This window comes from Grammomys surdaster, unplaced genomic scaffold (genome assembly GCF_004785775.1).
Source record: "Grammomys surdaster isolate TR1022 unplaced genomic scaffold, NIH_TR_1.0 190, whole genome shotgun sequence".
NCBI classification, from domain to species: Eukaryota; Metazoa; Chordata; class Mammalia; order Rodentia; family Muridae; genus Grammomys; species Grammomys surdaster.
The window spans coordinates 980,094-1,000,936 of record NW_021604635.1 but is presented as its reverse complement, the minus strand read 5'-3'; the positions used below and the strand labels follow the sequence as shown (position 1 = coordinate 1,000,936).

At 41.4% G+C, this 20,843-nt stretch overlaps 1 protein-coding gene across 1 annotated transcript in view; it reads right to left on the bottom strand.

Annotated features, from left to right (window-relative positions):
- Sobp (sine oculis binding protein homolog) overlaps positions 1 to 20,843 on the bottom strand; it is a 157,437-nt gene that overhangs the window by 99,188 nt on the left and 37,406 nt on the right. The window contains exon 4 of the mRNA XM_028769085.1: positions 6,047 to 6,198. Within this exon, the coding sequence (XP_028624918.1) occupies positions 6,047 to 6,198 (152 nt within the window). The remainder of the gene's footprint in view (positions 1 to 6,046; positions 6,199 to 20,843) is intronic.

The following is a 20,843-nucleotide window of genomic DNA, read 5'->3' as shown; positions in this document are numbered from 1 at the left end:
AAACTCACTTGTCCGTTCTGTTTGCATGCAGGTCGCCCTCACACCCACAATTCTCAAACAGTTTTCAAGGGTTCTGGTCAATGTAAAGATCTGTGCCTGTCCCCAAGGCTTGTGGTGGCATTCTTAGGGCACTGTGTCCCACTTCCTTGCAGAACATCTCTCCTGTATCACCCTCTGGCTTTCCACGGAAACCCGTGTTTTAAGCTTTACACTCACCTACACTTCACTTCACCTGCCAGGCTTCCCGGCTCTCTCCCTGTTTAGGGACCAGCATCCTGGTCTCCTCCACTGTTGCTCCCAGAGACACCTGGTTACAGAAGCTCACTAATACTCCAGTCCTTATTTCAAAATGTGAGAGTACAGGACACCCCTGTTTGCTGTGTCCAGAGGGAACTTAGATCCCAGCCTACAAGCTGAAGGGCTGGAAAGAGGACTACCCTATATGCTAAGCAGTTGGAAGGTTTTTATAAGACTAAGGCCAAGTGCAGGCCAAATGCAGACAATCAGATCTCACAAGCTTCCCTACGCCCAATAAAAGCCAGGGAAATCCACTAGAACACCCCTGGCTCCTGGCCTCATTGACTTGCAAGCCAGTGTGCAAACGTCAAGCAGAATCAAGTCTCTGGCCTGAAACTGAAGCAGGGAGAGGACATTAACTGCAAGTAATTTCTTAATGTCCTTCTTGAAGCTTTGTGAATGACAGCCATTTTGCAATTAAACATTGCATGTGTCTATAGAGTAAAAACTGGACAGGTTAACCAGTGTATTAGCAGAGAGATGGATACACATTTCTTCTACACTACTGGTTTCCATAATTAAGTCTGAAGCCAGGAAATCTTTCCAGGCTATGCTTAAGTTTAATTTGAAAAACCAAAACAACGACAACAAAAAAACCCAAGCACTCTAGGTATAAATAAAATATAACGACAAAAACTGGTATATGTTAATTAGTGATGGGTTGCCTCTAAAAAAGACCTCTACTAAAACACTGGGATGCATCCAGGGTTATAGTTTGATGGTAAAATATATGCTTACTGCACAATAATCCCCACACAGTGTTTGTTACTATGGCAGCTGTCAGGAAAACGCGATGACATCATTTACAAACATCTCCATCTCTAGCATCTGTGACCTTTGCTGTACGTCACTGTGGTCCACTGGGAGCTACGGCATATGCTTAAGAAGAATCTATCTATTCCTGTCTCAATGGGGAGTAAAAGGAGGAGGCAAAGTTCGATGCTCTCAGGAGTCTGTATTTATGAATTTCCAATGTTATTCAGAACACTACAAACTTGAGCTTTGAACAAGGGAAGAAAACCGTCATTGTTGGCTTACATTGGCCATTTTCCTTCAGTTTTGATTTCCTGGTTCCTTTCTAGATACTAGTTTAGACAACAGGGTATTTATTTCTCATGAAAAAAAAAAAAGAAAAAAGACAAAATAAACGCTATTTAAGAATACTATTTGTAGTCTTGTTAAGATATTTTTAGAGGGATAATAAAAAGAACATTTTAGGCACTCTGCCATTTTACAAAGTAAAATTGATATTAAAAGGTTGAACTCAGGCTAGAGTTGGCTCAGTGGTTAAGAGCGCTGGCTGTTCTTCCAAAGGACCTCGGTTCAATTCCAAGCACCCACATGGCAATTCACAACTATCTGTAGCTTCATTCTGAAACACATATATGCAGGCAAAACAGCCATACACATACAATAAACATAAAATAAAAATAAAGTAAGTTAAACTCTGTGCTTCTGCATCTATTGCAAAAACAGTGAGGAGGCTTTATAACCTCCCAACACCTTATGACTCTCTAGGATAAAAATGTTCTCAAGTCCTGTTCTCTGTGGCCTCAGAAAGGGGGGTGGGAAAAAAGTGAGCTATTAGCACTCTGAAAAGTTGTCCCTATCTGTCCATAGAAGAGGAGACAGAAAGAATGTTAGAGCCAGAGACGGAGGACACCAGGAGAACAAGGTCCTCTAAATCAATTGAGCAAAGCGTATATGAACTCAGAGACTGAGGCAGCAAGCACAGGGCCTGCACAGGTCTGCACCAGGTCCTCTGCGTGTACACTGTGGCTTTCAGCTTACTGTTTTTTTATGGGATACCTGAGTGTGTGACTGTGTAGGTCTCTGATTGTGTGCCTCATCTTGGGGCTCTTTTCTTTCTGTTGGTTCGTGTTGTTCAGCTTTAATGTGATGCTTTTTGTTTTATCTTACTGTCTTTTATTATGTTGTGTTTGTTGTTATCTCTTAGAAGCCTGTTCTTGTCTAATGAGAGACAGAAACAGAGTGGACCTGGTTGGGAGGGGAGGGAAGGGGAGAAGGAACTAGTAGGCATAGAAGGGGAAACTGGAGTCAGAATATATTATATGAAAAAAAAAGAAGCTACTTTTAATAAAATGGGGAAAAAGAAAAAAAAGTCCCTGTCTCAAAAACTGAGATTGCCATGCTATTGGTGGCCATGATTCATGTCCCTAGGTTACATAAGCCCCTCCCATTGGTACCAATGTCCTATGCCAATGCCTAATGCCTATAGACTACATAAGTCCCTCTTACACTGGTTTAAAAATCTTTGAGTCAGCAGTTACACTTTGTAGAAATCAGGCTTGTATAAAGATACACTACGAATTAACACTATCCACATCTCAGAGCCAACACCATGCAATGTGTTGCTGCATGGATTCTGTAAATGCCTACAGCTGTGACTCATGGGCCTCTCACAGAATGTTAGCTACACGCCTGTAGCCACCATATAACTTCTAAATAAAATTTGAATTCACTTTAAAATATACCATAACTGGTTAACTCGGCTTCCACCTGCTCACCTGACTCTAAAGGGCCGAGCCCTTTGAGAGATGAATGTGACATTTTCCAGCCTCCTGGATCCCAAAGAAAAAGAAAGGCTTGAGAAGCAAATGAAATTTAAAAAGCTCATTTTCATGGCCTTCATTTTGAGTGTAGGGCTATTTTTATCTTTGTTTTTAGCAGCAATACCATGCTGCCTGTAGTCTCGAGCATTTCTGGGGAGGCAAGCACAGGACCCAAGGCACAGCTGTCCAATTTACATTCACAAATGCAGGTGTTGCTCAGACACAAAACAGAGGTCGGCTGAATACTGCTCCTAATTATCTACCTTGTCTGAGGGTTTTCCTTTGTAAAGTTATGCGTGCAATTTGGGTTCAACTTGGCGGTCATTTTTAGATCCCAGCATGCTATCCAGCAAGAAATGGGCTGTCATTATAAAGCATAATTTACAGCATAGTTAATTTTACATTTTAAAAAACATCTACTCTATACCTAAGACAAAACTCTATTCTGTACATGCATTTTTTCGCTGTCTTCCATCTCCTTGGTATTTAAAAACATGGTAAAGGGAAACTTGTTATGTAGAAATGGGAAGACTTTCTAAGATGAAGTCCACAGCTCTAATGATGAAAACTAAGCAATTTGTTAAACGATACAAGAAGAGACGTAGCTACCTGCCACTGTCTGCAGTTGGGAACACACTGGGGGTTGTAACAGCAGTTCTTAGAAACGGCCGGATGCAGTGCTGGGATCTAATACAAGCCATTAGGAAACCTAATCCCTAAATGAAATGACCACAAAATCCTATCAGTTAACAGAAATGCAGCAGCTGTGCATGTTTATAGTAATACAATAGGATATTGTTTCAGAGATAACACTCGGGCAAAAAAACCAGAACCCAGCAGGTAACGTAAGACCTTTATTTCTCTATTTGGAGAAATTGAACAGGCAGAGCTTTGGAATACATAAACAGGAGAGAAGGCGAGAGAAGGCAGGTCGTATGTACACTAAGGGGCTACAGAGACCAGCAGGCAAAGTCACAGGCTAGGTCAAACCATAGCAACTCCCCAGGTTTGCAAGATGCTAGAGACTCATCCCAGGAGCTCTTCACGATGAGTGGGCCTTGCCCCACCTCTGACTGTGCCTCCTATAAGTTCCAAATACTGTCTTACCCTGACTCCTGTTAAGCTGTTAAGTTTCAAACCCAGAACAAACTGCTGAAGTATCTATTTAATATACCAAAGCAGACCTGGCCTCCAAGTTTTCCCAGCATCCCTCAGTCCCTACCTATTTCAGGGTATGGCTGCCATACCCCCGCCCTCTACCCTGAACGTGGCTCTTCTCTATGTAATCCAGACATTTTGGTTTTCTACCCCTTTTCCTTTTGCTCTCTTTGTACCTTTGGCCTTCTGGCTCCTGCATTTGGCTACCCTCTCTTCCTTCCCCTCCCTCTCTTCCCTCATGGTCCAGGGTCATGACCACCCCGGACTCTCCCACATGTGTCTGCCTCTGCCTATGCTCTCCCACACATCTGTAATAAACTTTCTCTTCCACCATCCCTAGGACCAGTTATGTCCTTTCCTTTTTATTTAATTTTTCATTCAATTCTCATTAGCCATCTTTCAAAAACGCATGATATGGAAGCTTATAATTCAATTTGATCTTAAACTTTATCACTAGATTTTAAAAGCATATACATATGCTTTTAAAAATCTGTATACACACACACACACACACACACACACACACACACACACACACTATATAACAGTGTATTCTGGACTGCTTTTCCAGAGGCGTCAGATGCCTTTCCTCAAAGGCTGACTACAGAGTGTAAGTGGCATTACTAGTGTTGTGATACTGCATCTGTCTTGGCCTTATTCTCTACCAGCAATCCATCAGGATTTAGATCCTTGACCCTTCAGACTTGTAGAATGACAAAAGGCCCTGCTCTACAATCATATTCTGCTGAGGAATGCAAAGTATTTTGTTGTTATAAGTAGAGCTTTTAAAAAGAAATTGCTAGGCTCACTCCTAGGACTGTTATTCTCAGTGTTCAGCACTCAGAATGGGAGCCCCAGGCTCTTGGGGATCATTCTAATCCCCTCCGGAGGGAAAGTGAACCCTACTCTTGACTGTCCCCAAAGATGTCCAGACAATTTCCTCACTTGCCTCCTAGTTCCAGTGACAATCATGAGCCTAATTCTTAGAGACTGCTACTAAAATTCCAACTCGTTGAATTCTGCAGCCTGATTCTTCAGGCATTGTGGTTTCTGGCAGAATGAATATGACCCAAATTTTCAGGAGAGCATTTGCTGCAATGGTGCTTGCATTGCAGCAAGCCATGATTAGCATTCAGGATTGCAGACGGTAGACTTTAAAAATGCAAGTTCTTGCTTCCAGAATGGACAGGTTTTTATCTTGTATTACAGAAAGGGAAAGGCAACTGCTTAGCAAAATGTGGATGGTTTCATGAAGTAAGAAGCTTTACAAATCAGTGAGAAATAATCAACGGCTAGAAATGGACTTCAGTACTTGGTGGCAAATGGCTTTAGTAAGTCCTTAAGAATTGGGAAGTTTGTGTGCCTATGTGCGTGTGCGCTTGTTAAAACATCAGGTATCCCATTTCCTGTCAAGAATGGCTAATACTATTCTAAAAGTCCATTTTTGGACCTACACTGTCTTTTAAAAAAAAAAAAGTCAAAACTGTACTATGGCTCTTCCTGGGATAATCCATTACCCTCATGACTAAGCAGTGTTAGCATATGTTTTCATCATGGCCCCTCCTGTCATGATCAATCAACTGGAACATCCTGGGTCAAGGGAGGTTTGACAATTTTCTGTCTTGACTAGACTCTGTGCATCAGGTTTTGGAAAAGCAGCAGCTATATCCCCGCAGTGTGTGTGGACTAAAGCCTCTCTCTGCGGCTAATGTCTGGCTCTCCTCTGGTGCTTCTCTCTGGTGGGCTCTGGACTGTGCCCTCCGGTTAGGGGACCAGCTGGGATTTCAGCTCTTGCTCAGGCTCACTCACCTCTCAGAACTCAAACACCAAGCCAAGAGAAATTGATGGTCAAGGTATGTTAGGATGGGGTTTCTTATTCCGAAAAGTTAAGCGTGGCAGGAAGAAATGGACAAAACAAAATAAGAACTACACAAGGGGCAGAGCACAGTGTGTCCAGCTAGGGCTAGGAGGCGCATGCGTACGCGAGGGTGGCCCGCGGCCTCTCTAAGGTGGCTTACCTTGTTTCTTTTGAAGTAGGCTCTTCGGCAGGCGGCAAAGCATTTCTCGCTGCAGAAGCTTTTCACCTCACTTCCCATACTCAGGGAATAGCGCTTGATCCCCACTTTCTGGCACCAGGCACACATTATTTGTACATTTGACACATCATCTTCTATAATAAAAGTATAAGAAAAACGTTCATATCAGAAGCAAACATCCCTTCATATTTAGACACACCCTGACCCTGACAGAGTTCCCGGGGTCTGCTTGCAATTTCCAGACCTCACCATTTTCTAATGGAGTTAGGACCACCAATCTCAGGGTGGGGGTGGAGCTGGAGCGGTAGGGGGCATTTGTTTGCTTTTCTCTTTAGGGGCTTGTGGGTGTTTCTGTTCTCAAAGGGCATTTTACTTAGAAACCAGAGAATGGTTACAAAGCTACAAGAATTCCAGGAGTGCTTAGCCTCCGTTCAATCTGCCTAGTCAAACCAGCCTGAGTGATAAAGGGAAGAATTTATAAAAATAAACAGCCCTTTTCCTCAAGGGTCCTATGGAAAGTCTTCAAAATGGGTAGTAGGTGGGGGCAATTTGGGCCTTGCAAACCTGCGTGTGCAATGCAGCGCCCTAGAGTGAACTTTGACAGTCAAAGAACCTGCTCCCATCATAGGTAAAAGAACACCACTGTTGTTTACTGTCACAACATGATTTCCAAGTCACGTGTTCAATCAAAAAAAGGAAATGTAGCAAATGGCCAAATTCTGGCAATGGGCAGCAGGCAGGCCTGGCTTACTGGCCATTCTCCTACAGTGAGCCTTCGAGCCCCGGTGACCTCAGAGAAGCACAGCCTCATTTAACTTGGCTCTGTTACTGTGGTCTCTGGGCCCTGGGAGAAGGAATGGAGCGTGAAGTGTGTGTATATGTATTGAGGTTGTGAGTGTATTCTCAGCCAGACTAGGGGGCGGGGGCATGTCCCTCAGCTCCTGGAAGACCCTCTCAACCATGTCAACAAGGGCGATCAGATGGGTTCTAGATGGTTTGCAAGTATTTCTAATATTCGAAATGCTACATTTCCTTTCCTTTCTGTGAGAAGGAAAATGTAACTAGCATAAGCTACCATGACTGTCACATCCATTACTGCTCAAGACAGATGGGCTGTTAAAGAGAGCAAAGGAATGAATTAAATTAAGCATACCAAGTGAACCACAGTGCAGAGTTAGGAGCTACAGGAAGGTTGGGCTGGTGACACTGAAATGACTGAAGCTTGGGAATATTGGTCTCTTTTAGGGAAATAAACAATGTTGGAAATTCTTAAAAATATTTTCTGGCTGCCTCCTGGGAGCTTTCAGTGTATCTTGAGTAGTGTTCTACTCTGTCCTCTCATTTGACTGTGTGTGTGTCTGCATGTATGTATACATGTGTGTGTCCAAGTGTGTGTGTTTGTACATGTGCATATGTCTGCATGTATGTATATGTGTGTGTCCAAATGTGTGTGTTTGTACATGTCTGAGTGTGTTTGTCTGAATGTCTAAGTATATATGTACATGTATGTGTCTACGTGCATGTGTATGCAATGTAAGTGCATTTTTGTGTATATGTATCTGAGTGTATATGTGCATTATGTGTGTACATGTGTGTGTGTATGTACATATGTTATTTGAGTGTGTACATGCATGTAGTGTATGTATGTGTCTGTATCTAAGTGTGTGTGTACATGTAAATGTGTTTTGTGTGTCAGTGTCTGTGTGTGTATAAACATGTATGTTTCTGTGTACAAGCCTGATTGTGTATGTGCATGTCTGTGTGTATGTATCTGTATTTGAGTATATATGTGCATTATGTGTGTATGTGGTACATATGTGTATGTGTGTTATCTGAGTTTGCATATGCATGTATGTGTGTATGTGTGTGTATATGTGTGTATGTACAATATGTTTGTGTTATGTCTGTGTATGTATATGCATGTATATGTATCTGAATTTGAGTTAATATGTGCATTATGTGTGCTCATGTGTTATCTGAGTGTGTGTGCATGTATATGTACATATGCATGTACATGTGTATGTTCATATGTGTACATGTGTATTTATCTGAGTGTGTATGTGTGTCATGTGTGTATGTGTGTGCATGTGTATGAGTGTGTATATGCATATATGTGTGTATGTGTGTATATGTTATGTCTGAGTGCATGTATATTGTGTATGTCTGCGTGTGTGCATGAGTGTGTCTGTACATGGGTGTGTATGTGTGCACATGTGTACCTCTAGTTGTCACTCTTAGCAGCAATCCTTTATAGACTCTGCTTTGCACCAACCCAGACTCATAATTCAGACATGAATGGGAATCAGAAAATCCCCAACAAACTCCGGTATAGTGTGTCTGACTTCTGAGAGAACCCCCCAAGACTAATTGCTAAGTGGGGCCTGCCCCTTGGGTTGTTGACATATCCATGGCTCATAGAGCCTGTCACAGAATCATTCCACTTCTAGGGAAACGATCTGGTTTGAGGCACTGTGGTCATCAGCCTGCAAAATTAGAACAAACTAATGTGTAATGCAGTGACAGGGCTTTTCTCCCCAAGTGTTCGCTCAGAGCCACAGGCAGCACTTTACTGTAACAGAATAAACGTAGTCATTTTAATAACGTGTACTTGTTGACAAATCACACACTGGAATCTATGACTCACCATCAAACAAGACAGTATAAAAGAGGACCTTTGATGTTAGTAAACATTTTTGATAACATAATATTTTTTAAATAAAGTCAATGATACGAATTCAAATGTAACATAATTACTGCATTGGATGAATGTGTTCTATTCAGAGAGCTGCTATCCTATTTCATAGGATTTCTATATGACACCTATCTAGGGATAAATACTTCTCATGGCATAAAAAGTTAGCAAAAAGCTCTCTACGAGACCTCAGGTAAAGTGCTTTCTTGGATTTCTAGTAGGTTAAAACGATCATCCATCACTGCTATACCAACTAGCACTAACAGTTCCTATTGTCCCAGTTGACACGCTGCCGTAAAGTATTAAGTTCCTGAAAAAGAAGGTGACACTGCAGAGCTCTCACAAATGACCTGGTGGCAATGATCTCAGCTCTGGTGAAACCTGTAAGGAAAAATGTCATGACAGATGTTACCTGGCCTCACAGTTCAACAAGGACCCCACTTCCCAAGGAGTCACTTGAGAACACACATTCATTTCCCTTGGCATTTTTTCCTTTAAATAGTCTGGCTTGAGAGAGGAAACATGGAATTTTAAAGTCCTGGCTCTATTAGCTCTAATGGACTAAAGCAGAGACTAGAACGGGCTAAGGGTATGGCTACAGGAGGCAGGGGTTTAGCCCACCACAGGGGTCTGGCCCTGAGGAAGACACAGGTATGTGTAGGACCAAGGGCAACCTGGGCCCTTCTCCAGCTCCACTCCAGAGTCACTGGACGGTCACTTGTGGTGTAAAGGGTGGCAAGAATACTTCCTTCCAACAGGACCTAACAAATAAAACATGTTAGTCTCGAGAAGTAGTCTTACAGGGAAGTTACACTGTGAGAAGATAAGACAAAATCGTGCACTGTTGTTTTCTTATAAGAGTTGTAGAATGACAGTATCTGTCTTGTTAACTGAATCAGTATTCCTATCCATTCTGCTTCCCACAGGTAAGGGAAGGGGCCAGAGAGTGTCGATGTCTCTCTCCTTTTCTGACATCAAACTTCTTGACAGTAAGTGACTCAAATATGAGTCAGATAAGTGGGTTATTCCAAAAGTTCACACAAATATTGTCACATATGACAATATAATATGACAGGTATTCCAGTCTCATAATAGCCAATTATATTAACTCCACACTTAAGGGACTCTGATGATTAAATGAATCTTGTCAATCAAAACACAGCTTAAATTCTTCCACAGTGGCTACCCCTAGCCAGTGAACTTTCCTTAAGAAATTACAGCCAAATTTTATTTTGACTAATACAGGTTTTTGTTCATTTGTTTGTATTTTAACTTGAAGTCTGGTGTGCTAGTTTTTAGTGTCAATTTGACACAATCTCGAGCCACATAGAAGAGGGAACCTTGGTTGAGGAATTACCTGTATCCGAATCACCTGTGGGCATATCTGTACAGAATTATTACGATTGCTGATGTAGGCGGGCCCAGGCCACTCATGGGTGGTACCATGAGTGAGCTAGCAAGCAGCCTTCTCCCATAGGTTCTGCTTCTGCTCCTGTCTGAGCTCCTGCCCTGAGTTCCCTCAATGACTAACCTGGAACAAAGCTTCTCCTTCTCAGTTTGCTTTTGGTCAGAATATTTTAACCCAGCATCAGCCAAGAAAGTACAATAGCTGGTAATGGCATGTATGCTTTACCCTGGCAATTGTAGTTGCTAACAGCACACATGCTTTACCCTAGCGACACAGAAGGCTCAGAAAGTGAGCTTCTTCTCCTAAGTAGATGGTTATTAATGTTTTAATGTTTATTTATGTTTTTTTGCTTTTTTCTTTCTGTTTTTGTTCACTTGTTTGTTTTGTTTTGAGACAGAGTTTCTCTGTGTAGCTATGGCTGCCCTGGAACTCACTCTGTAGACCAGATTGGCCTCAAACTTCCAAGTGCTGGAATTAAAGGCAGGTACCACCACTGCCTGGCTTTATTTTTAAAAATATCTTCAAACTAAATAAAATCGTATTTTCTATCTCCTATGTAGGCTAAAAGTCTGTGCCATTAGAGAATTGAGATTACACCATTGAAGACCCATGTGACAGGCTTCTATTCCAGTATCTTACAGCAATTAGCCTGTGTATTTTTCATAATGAACACTGTAGCAACAAAGGCAAAATGTTCAGAACATTAAACGGCATTCCCAAAGTGAACAATTTGTATACTGTGATAAAAGTTTCATATGCTGTCGTATAAATATACATCAGTCAAATATGCATGTTTCAATTAATCATGAAAATTGGTACCACCTCGTTAGCATTTAATTAAGGAAAATGTTGGTAGCATTTTCTTTCTAATCTAATATTCAGAGAGCTACAAGACACTTCTGTATTGTATATTCAGAAGTAAAAGTCCAGATTAATAACTCTAAGGTGGAATAAAAATTGTATTTAGTTTTTATAGTATAGAGAAGGATGAGATGGGGTGTTTCTGGAGGGCCTCACTGAAGTGGATTGAGCAATTGCCCAATCTGGTGACTTTTAAAAAATAAAGATGGCCATTGGTCTTTGATCCTAGGCCATTTCAATTGAAGCAGTGAACACATACGCTGACCTTCTTGATAAGCAAGAAAAGAAAATCAAGAGGGCCTTAATAGACCCCCCCCCAAGCAATTATGTTCTAATATTAATTAAAACTTTCACTAGAGTCCAAAATTGAGAAAAAATTAGAAAGTATTTACTGGTGGTGTTTATCTCCTGCAATAGTTCCTAGACTGTGCACATTCAAATAATCATTTTAAGACTTCAAGTCTTATTTGAGCCATTTTGCAAAGTATCCTGAAGATACTACTGTGTGCTCCCCATGCCGTGAAATGAGAGATGAGGGAGAGCTCTTGGAGATCCTGGCTACCCACCACTCAGTACTTACGAGCAGTCACAGTGTCGCTTACCCTCCCCCTCCCCACCATTTAATCGTAGTCGCAACCACCCACCACGGGCACCTACTAATCTTATTCCCTCTGTGGAGGTGGGAAGTGAGTTTAAAGGTGAAGTGATTTGCTCCAGCTTGCCCAGAAAGCACATACGGAAGCATTCATCTGATTCCAGAGGCCAAGCTCTTGACCACTGTACCTTAGAGACCAGGGCTTTTCAACACAAGTAAGATGACACCGCATCCACACCTACATTCCCCCACCCCCAAAAAAAACGAACGAAAGCTACAGCCAATTCGGCTACTGACAATCGCACTGTTCAGAGACATGCAGGTTGATTTAGCATGAAATCAGAAAGGTCAAATGTCTTTGAGGAGACAGATGAAGTGTTAATCAATCAATACATGTTGATTGATTTTTTTTTAAACAACAAGTTGAAGGCCCATGGTGCATTACTCTTTTATAACTGTGAGACACAGATGTGCTGCAGATGTTCCATCTGAACTTGTAGCAGCAAGCGCCAGGTAGGTGCTGAAGAATAAGAAATACGTGTGCCGGGAGCAGCTACTCTAACCACAGGCGAGCAACAGTCTCACCAACCTCAGGAGATGAAATCCCAGTGGGGCATGGGTCAGACTGGCTTCCTATGTGGGAAAGGGAGACCACCCACATACCTAGTTTCAAGGGTGCCACTATGAATGTCCTAGCTTCAAAAACTAGCCTCCAATTCCCCTCTAATATTAACTTCAACCACTGGAGGATCATATATTAGGCTTTATTATATCTTACTATGAAGTATAAATTTCCTCAAAGCAAAGAGCTTCTATCTATTTGCAAATCATATTTATATTTTAGACTCAGTTCTGAAAAACAAGTATTCACAGGTAAGGGGGGGAGGGGGTGCTGAAGGTAGGGTCCATTGAGGAAAGCAAAGGAGCAGAAGTGGGGGACACAAGAACATAAGAAGCCTCCGGTTACTGCTGAGCATATGGTTTAGTGTGTACATGCATGTGCAAGTATATATGTTTTCATGTGTGTGTGTGTGCATTATGTGTGCATGCATGTATGTTTACATGTGCATGTATGTGTGTTCGTGTGTGTGCATGCATGTATCTATGCATGTGCATGTATATATGTATTTGTGTGTGTGCATGTTTGTGTGCATATGCATATATTTGTGTGTTTGTATGTGTGCATGCACATATGTCTGCATGTACAGGTATATGTGTGTTCATGTGTGTGTGCATGTTTGTGTGCATGTATATATGTGTGTGCATGTATGTATGTGCAAATATATGTGTTTGTATGTACATGCATGTATGTGTGTATATGTATGCATGTGCAAATATATGTGTTTGTGTGTGCATACATGTATGTGTGTATGTGTGTGCATGTGCATGTATATGTGTGTTCATTTATGCATGCATGTATATGTGTGTTTGTGTGTGCATGCATGTATGTATGCATGGTCATGTATATATGTGTGTGTGCATGTGTATGTATGTGTGTGTTCCTGTACATGCATTATGTATGTGCATGTCTATGAAGGCTAGAAGACAACTTTAGATGTCATCCTCAAGAATACAACACATTTTCTTTGAAACAGGATCTCTCATTGGCCTGAGCTCAGCATTAGGCTACACTGGGTAGCGACCCAGGTACTTCCAGGGACCTGCTTGTTTTTACTTTCCTGTGTATTACAGAAACCCTACCACACCTTTTAAAAAGTTCTGGGGACTGAACTTGGGTCCTAAAGCAGTGGACAGACTGAGCTCTCTCCCCAGCCCTCAGAGTCTTTTCAGGTGCTAACATTCAGCACAGCAGTTATGAAAGTACTAGGGAAGAGTGGCATATAGCTTGGAATGGCTAGAGATGAGAAGCAAGAGGCAGATCCACTAGTGACAGCTGCATTCTTTATGCAAATAAGGTACAACGAGCATTGCTTTGCCAACTTAAGTGGCTACTGTATGAAACACAGCATGTTTCATTACGTCTCATCAAAGAGACTGAGATAGAGACACTGGTGAGGTGCAAACGCCTCCCATTCAATGCCCTGATTTATCTTCCTATGGTGTAATGCTTCCACCTTTTCCTGATATTGCCCATTCTAGCTGGGAGAAGTGGGAAGACGCTGAGGTAGTGATGCTCACCGCACTGCTGCTGTGCTATCCGGAAAGGAGACATCCCAAGAGTTACTGCAAATGAGAGACACAAGACAAGAGTCCTCCGAGTGTAGGCTGGAGAGCATCTGTCTCCTCAGCCATACTCTTCCCACAGGTGACATCTGAAGAACTATTTACTGTCTTTGAATGCAGGAACAATCCAGGAACTAGTTAGATCTCACTATCTCAGATTAAGAGCAAAGCCATTGAAATTAATAAAAGCCTCACACTTATTCTTTTTTTTTTAAAAAAAATAGTTTGAATTAATAGTTGACAAGATGTTGCCAAATATATCACTACACTGCCAGATATTCTGTAATTAATAGATGCAATTTTTTTGTAATAATTACATTAACAATCCACACATGGGTGGATCTTTCTAAGTGCCTGAGAAGTTTGCTCTTTTAAAAAGCATCAGAGTTAACAACTTAATGTCTGCCACCTTGGTAACTGAAGAATCATAACTTTCCGAAGAGAGGAGCCTAAAGTACTAAAATTTCACGTGTGTAGCTCCAATTAAAGAAATAGATGCAATTAAATGATAAAGGTCTATTGGCTTGAATCCAAGCGTCCCCCTCACGCTCACATTTTGAAGCTTATTCCCCAACTGATGGTGAAATTTGGGGAGATTGTGCAACCCTTGAGAGGGAAGCCTAGCTGATAAAAAGGTCACTGGGGGGGGGGGGGTAGCTGTGGGCAGTTATCCCAGCCTCTGGCTTCTAGCATGCTATCTATCTCCCTGCTGATTCACCATGATGAGAACAGCCTCTGGCACACGTGTCTGCCACTCTGTCACCCCCACCATGGTGGACCCCAACCCTGAGCCAAAATAAAATGCTCCTCCTTTAAGTTATTTCTGTCAGGTTGTATGGTCACAGGTTGAAAAAGTAACTACTAAAAAGTTAACATACAAGTCTTTGAAGTACCTGAAATATCACAAATTTTCTTTGAAAGTAGATTTGAACGAATTTCAAGAATATGAGTTTTCTGCAGTTTTCTAAATCGAGTAGCACTTAAGTCCCAAATAAAATCTTGTCACTAGAATGGAAGATAAATCTCTACTGCTTAAGATACAATGCATTTCAGGACTAGTTCTCATGGTACCAGAAGGCACCATGCAAGCTTCCAAACAAAGGAAGCAACAAACAGTCCTGCTCAGCTCTGACACCAAAGAACCATAGCAATGCTCTTCACTGCACAGTAACCCTCAGGGTGCAGTGGTGGCACTGCACAGTAACCCTCAGGGTGCAGTAGTGGCACACACACCTTGGCAGTAACCAACAGCTCTCTACTAAAATTTAAGAGTCACTCAACAGGGGAAACTAGTCTAGAACTGGAAACCTAGCCAACTACCCGTGGGTCTTGGAGGAGAACCTACAACTATCACTTTACTGAACCAGCACAAACCATTACTACATTCTAAATACGTGTCTTTATACCCACAGATAACTGTAGTCTTCACCTTCCACCAACGAAATGTGTCTTTGCAACAGACAGAGACCGTTCTCGAAAGCTACAACTAACTAAAACGCAGCCTTGTGGAGTCCAATCCCATTCGATCTATCTACAAACCACTCCTGAAGCTAAGGCTCCTGAAACATTGCAGGAGAGGCGGCAGAAAGACGTACGAGCTGCAGGATTGGGGAGTTTGCGGCGAGACTGTATAATGTCAGAATTTACACCTATAAAGTCTCACCAACATGTCAGCCTACACATGAGCCAAACAAGAACAACGATAGACATGCTAACGGTAGTGAAGGGAAGCCCATGAGGACCCAACCCTACACAAAGAACTACAGGCAACTAAGGAATATTGAGAGTGAGAGAAGTAATCTCCCAGGGAAGAGTGGATCAATTCATACTATATGGTCAGCCTTGAAATCATATACATACAAGTAACATTATACAGACAGCACAGCTTGTATTTATACACATATATACATGCATACATACATACATACATACATACATACATACATACATACATGTAACAATTAATGACAGAAAGAGACAATGAACTTGAAAGAGAGAAAGCAGGGATACATGGGAAGGTTTGGAGGAAGGAAAGGGTAAATTATATAAATATAGTATAACTTCAAAAACTAAAATAAGAAAAAAATCTCTACACGGAGACTAAAACTCAGTTCCAATAAGTCAAAGAAATGAATGCATGTTAGACCAAATTACAAAAAAAGATAGAATTTTAAATTAATTTTAAAATTTTCTAATGAAACCCTTATAGCTAGTGTCTAATGGTGTAGTTATTATCCTGTGTCATTATAGAGAAACCAAGGGTGCGTTTTCTGGAATGATTAGGGGTTCACATGGAGGTACTCATGCCAGGCAGCTAACAGGTAAAGGACACTTAGTTGAACTAGGTGTGGCCTTGCTTGCAAGAGGAAAGACAGGAAGTCTGTGGCTCATGGCAGCAAGCAGGACGATGCGTACCACAGTAAACAGGGAGCCAAGATCTTCAGACCCAGGACGTGGCGGGCAGGGTTTCCTGAAGACATCCAGCTATAGAAGGCTGTGTGAAGGTCGGATAATACGGGTACAATTGGGGGCTGAACAGAGTGTCTCCTGAACGTCAGAGGCTTGTCACTCATTACTCCAAAGGTACATGAAGCTCCTGTGTGTCTTTCAGTAGGACATGGCAGGGTCAGAGACATGTTTAGAAATGCCACTCCAACAAGATGGATCAGAGTTTGGAAAAATACAGTTCTGCCCCTACAGGCCTCATTAAATAGCATGAGAGCAACAAGTGTCTCCTTTACTGGGGACGCTTGATAGCTAGCATGCAGCAACCTACAGGCCATGGTATATAAATGAATTACTGGATGGATGGATGGATGGATGGATGGATGGATGGATGGATGGATGGATAGATGGACGGATGCAGGAGAAAGGCAACAAGGTCTGATCTTGTAAAGTAACAATGAAAACAAGTTGGGACTCCACAGTGAAACTTAAACAGAATCCAAATGTAAGAATATTAACGGCCCAGAAATAATTCTAACTACAGACAGCTCATATTCCCGTGTTTCTCGTTAAACCCAAGTCATCTAGAGAGTGCTTGCTGGAGACTGACTCTGGAATCAAGTTCAAACAGCAGAAAGCTGCTTTACATGCACGGTTCCTTCTTTGCTTATTTTTCCAACTCCTGACAGAGAAGAAAAATAAAATGGGAACCCACAAAGTCCCAAAGCTGGACATGGAGCAACCCTAACCTGGAACTCCAAAATCCAAAGTACTCCAAGATTTGAGACTTCCTCAAGGCCAATGTCACACAAGTGGAAATTTCCCCAAGGAGTAGTGGTCAAAATGTAGAGGCATGAAGATTACTGTAGGCAGCTACATCCAGGGGTTGAATACAAGGTGTGTATTAGAGCAGATCCCAGGTGGCTGCTCTGCACCCAATCTCACAAAACCCAGAGGAAGCAGGCCTCCCAGGAGCTCTAACCCAGGCAGTGTCTTAGGTAAGGAGATAACAACACCCCCTCCCCCAAACAGGGAGTAACTGGGACCCACTAGGACCCAGGAATTCACTTCTGGCCCGGAGCACTGGTTCCTTCTGGTCTGGGCCCAAGCACTAAGCAAATCTTGGGCTCCAGCTTTAACCCTTGTAGTAATACCCACCCAACACAGTTCTGAAACAACCAAGATAATAGGAAAGGCAGGCTCCAGTCAGAGACAGGAAAGGTAGCCCTAAAGTGATCCAGATGGCGAAAGGCAAGCAAAAGAACATAAGCATCAGCAACCCAGGGTACGTGGCATCATTAGAACCTAGTTCTCCCACACTAGAAAGTCCTGAATTCCCCATATCACCAGGAAAGCAAGATTCAGATTTAAAATCACATCTAATGATGATGATAGAGGACTTTAAGAAGGACATAAATAACACTCTCAAAGAATTTGAGGAGAACACAGGTAAACAGGTAGAAGCCTTTAAAGAGGAAACATAAAAATCCCTTAAAGAATTACAAGAGAACACAACCAAACAGGTGAAGGAATTGAACAAATCCATCCAGGACATAAAAATGGAAGTAGAAACAATAAAGAAATCACAAAGGGAGACTACCCTGGAGATAGAAAAGCTAGGAAAAAATCAGGAGTCATAGATGCAAGCATCACCAACAGAATACAAGAGATAGAAGAAAGAATCTCAGGTACAGAAGATACCATAGAAAATATTGACACAGCTGTCAAAGAAAACGCAAAATGCAAAAAGTTCTTAACACAAGAAATCCAGGACACAATGAGAAGACCAAACCTAAGGATAATAGGTATAGATGAGAGTGAAGCTTCCCAACTTAAAGGGCCAATAAATATCTTCAACAAAATTATAGAAGAAAACTTCCCTAACCTAAAGAACGAGAAGCCCATAAATATACAAGAAGCCTACAGAACACCAAATAGACTAGACCAAAAAAGAAATACCTTCCGTCACATAATAATCAAAACACCAAATGCACAAAACAAAGAAAGAATATTAAAAGCAGTAAGGGAAAAAGGCCAAATAACATATAAAGGCAGACCTATAAGAATTACACCAGACTTCTCACCAGAGACTATAAAAGCCAGAAGATCCTGGACAGATGTCATACAGACCCTAAGAGAACACAAATGCCAGCCCAGGCTACTATACCCAGCAAAACTCTCAATTACCATAGATGGAGAAACCAAGATATTCCATGACAAAACCAAATTTACACAATATATTTCCACAAACCCAGCATTACAAAGGATATTAGCGGGAAAGCTCCAATACAAGGAGGGAAATTATACCTTAGACAGAGCAAGAAAGTAATCTTCTTCCAACAAATCCAAAAGAAGATAGCCACACAAAGATAATTCCACCTCTAATAACAAAAATAACAGGAAGCAACAATCACTGTTCCTTAATATCTCTTAACACCAATGGACTCAATTCCCCAATAAAAAGACATAGGCTAATAGACTGGATATGTAAACAGGACCCAGCATTTTGCTGCATATAGGAAACCCACCTCAGTGACAAAGACAGACACTATCTTAGAGTAAAAGGCTGGAAAACAATTTTTCAAGGAAATGATCCTAAGAAACAAGCCAGAGTAGCCATTCTAAAACCTCCAGTCCAAGAACACAAAGGGAGGGACTCATGGCTCCACCTGTATAGGTAGTTGAGGGTGACCTTGTCAGTGGAAGTGGAGAGCCTTGGTACCCAATAGTTTGGATTCCCTAGTGTTGGAGAATTTGAGAGCAGGGAGGTGGGAATGGGAGGATGATGGGAGCACACCCTCACAGAAACTCCCAGAATAATATGGATTAGATATGATGGAGACAGGCCACCAGAAGACTAGGTTCCAGAATTCAAACAAAAAATATCTTGATATTAAAATTTGCTTTGAGAATTGTATATTGCAGAATTCACAGCCTTGGTTTACCTACTCATCAAGCAAGCTGAGCAGACCTGCTCGAACCTCTGATGTCCTGGAATCTCAGCTGAATGCAGTGAAGACACAAATGTCAAAGGTTTATCAATTTACTCTTTCCCCCACCCCTCTTCTAATATCTCAATGCCTGTTATCAGCCTGAAGAAGTTAATGAAGAGTCAGTGCCCTTGTTCCCTGGGCTTGGGGACTGAGGTGGTTAATATTGGACTGTTTTCTAGGGAAAAGTAGTGGTTTTGTTAGAACAGGGAGGAATATCTAAGATTTATTGCATAGCCATAACGTATTGGTAGAAATCTGTATAATTGTTATTAAGCTGAAGTTATAATTTCTTAAATGGTACAGAATTTACTTTGATTTCAAATTTAAGGTTTTCATTGGTATGAGTTTCTTATTGATATAGAAGTGAGATTAATATTGTTATTCTCATAGGCATTGTGCCTATATAACACATTTAGGAATACAAGGCTCCTAGTCCTTCTTTAACTTTTTTAACTGATTTGAGATGGTTAGCCTGTGAGTTAAGGGCCTATAGCAAATTCATGGTTCTGAGTTTATTGTTAGAGTGTTTTCTATATCTTATTTAGAAATAGCTGAGAGGAGTTAACAGACAACAATCCAGATTGCCTTACAAGGATAGTTGGTTTTCAAAACTTCAGAAGTCCACAGAATTGACGTTACAAACATTTCTGCATTAAGGTTCATTTTGATTACAGACCTACCTGTTCCTGACAGCTTCCTGTCTTGGATTCTAAGAAGAAATTGAGCATCTTTGGAGTTACTCCAGTTGTGGTGAGACAACCACTAGGCAAGAATTGCCTCTTTTCATCTACAGACAAATTACTGTCCAGAAAAGGACACACTTGCGGAATAGTCGACTGATTATATTTGCCAAGACAGAGTAATCAGCCCTTAATAATTCTGCATCACTAGGTCTGTGAGATGATCCTGGGCCAGAAGGCTGAAGATCAGACGCTCCAACGTTTTGTAGCATAGGAACTGTCCAGGTGTACAGCAGTCTCTATAAATTGGCTATGTTTTAGAAGTTATGCTTTGTGCTTCCCATAATTTCAGTTAATGCAGTCATTCTGGATTTCTGACAGGATTGAAGACTTATAGTCTCATAGCCAATCCTGGCTATTTGCTTTGAGAGAAAAGATTTGAGAGGATGGTTTTCAGCTGACATTCATTCTAAAGCCAAGAAGAAAACCAGGTTCAGAACTAAGTCTTTTAGTTAGGAGAGATGACAGAGGTTCTAGTTAGTCAACCAAATGATGGACTGGATATTAGGTCTATCTTGTACCTTACTGATACAAATTGGTATAGTTATGCTCTAATTGTATTTTGAGAGAAAAGTTTTATCTTAACAGGAAGGGTGATATGTAGGAGGAGCTATGGTGGGAGGAGTAAGGAGAGAAAGAGGAGGAGTAAGGAGAGGAGGAGGAGCTAGGAGATGAGAGAGAGAGAGAGAGAGAGAGAGAGAGAGAGAGAGAGAGAGAGAGAGAGAGAGTCTAAATGCCAAATTCATTTGCATTTAATATACACCTTGTTTTATTTATTTATTTGTTTGTTTGTTTATTTAATGTTAATCAAAGGCTTTATAAGTTTGGTAATGCTCAATAACAAGATGCTCATACAATCAG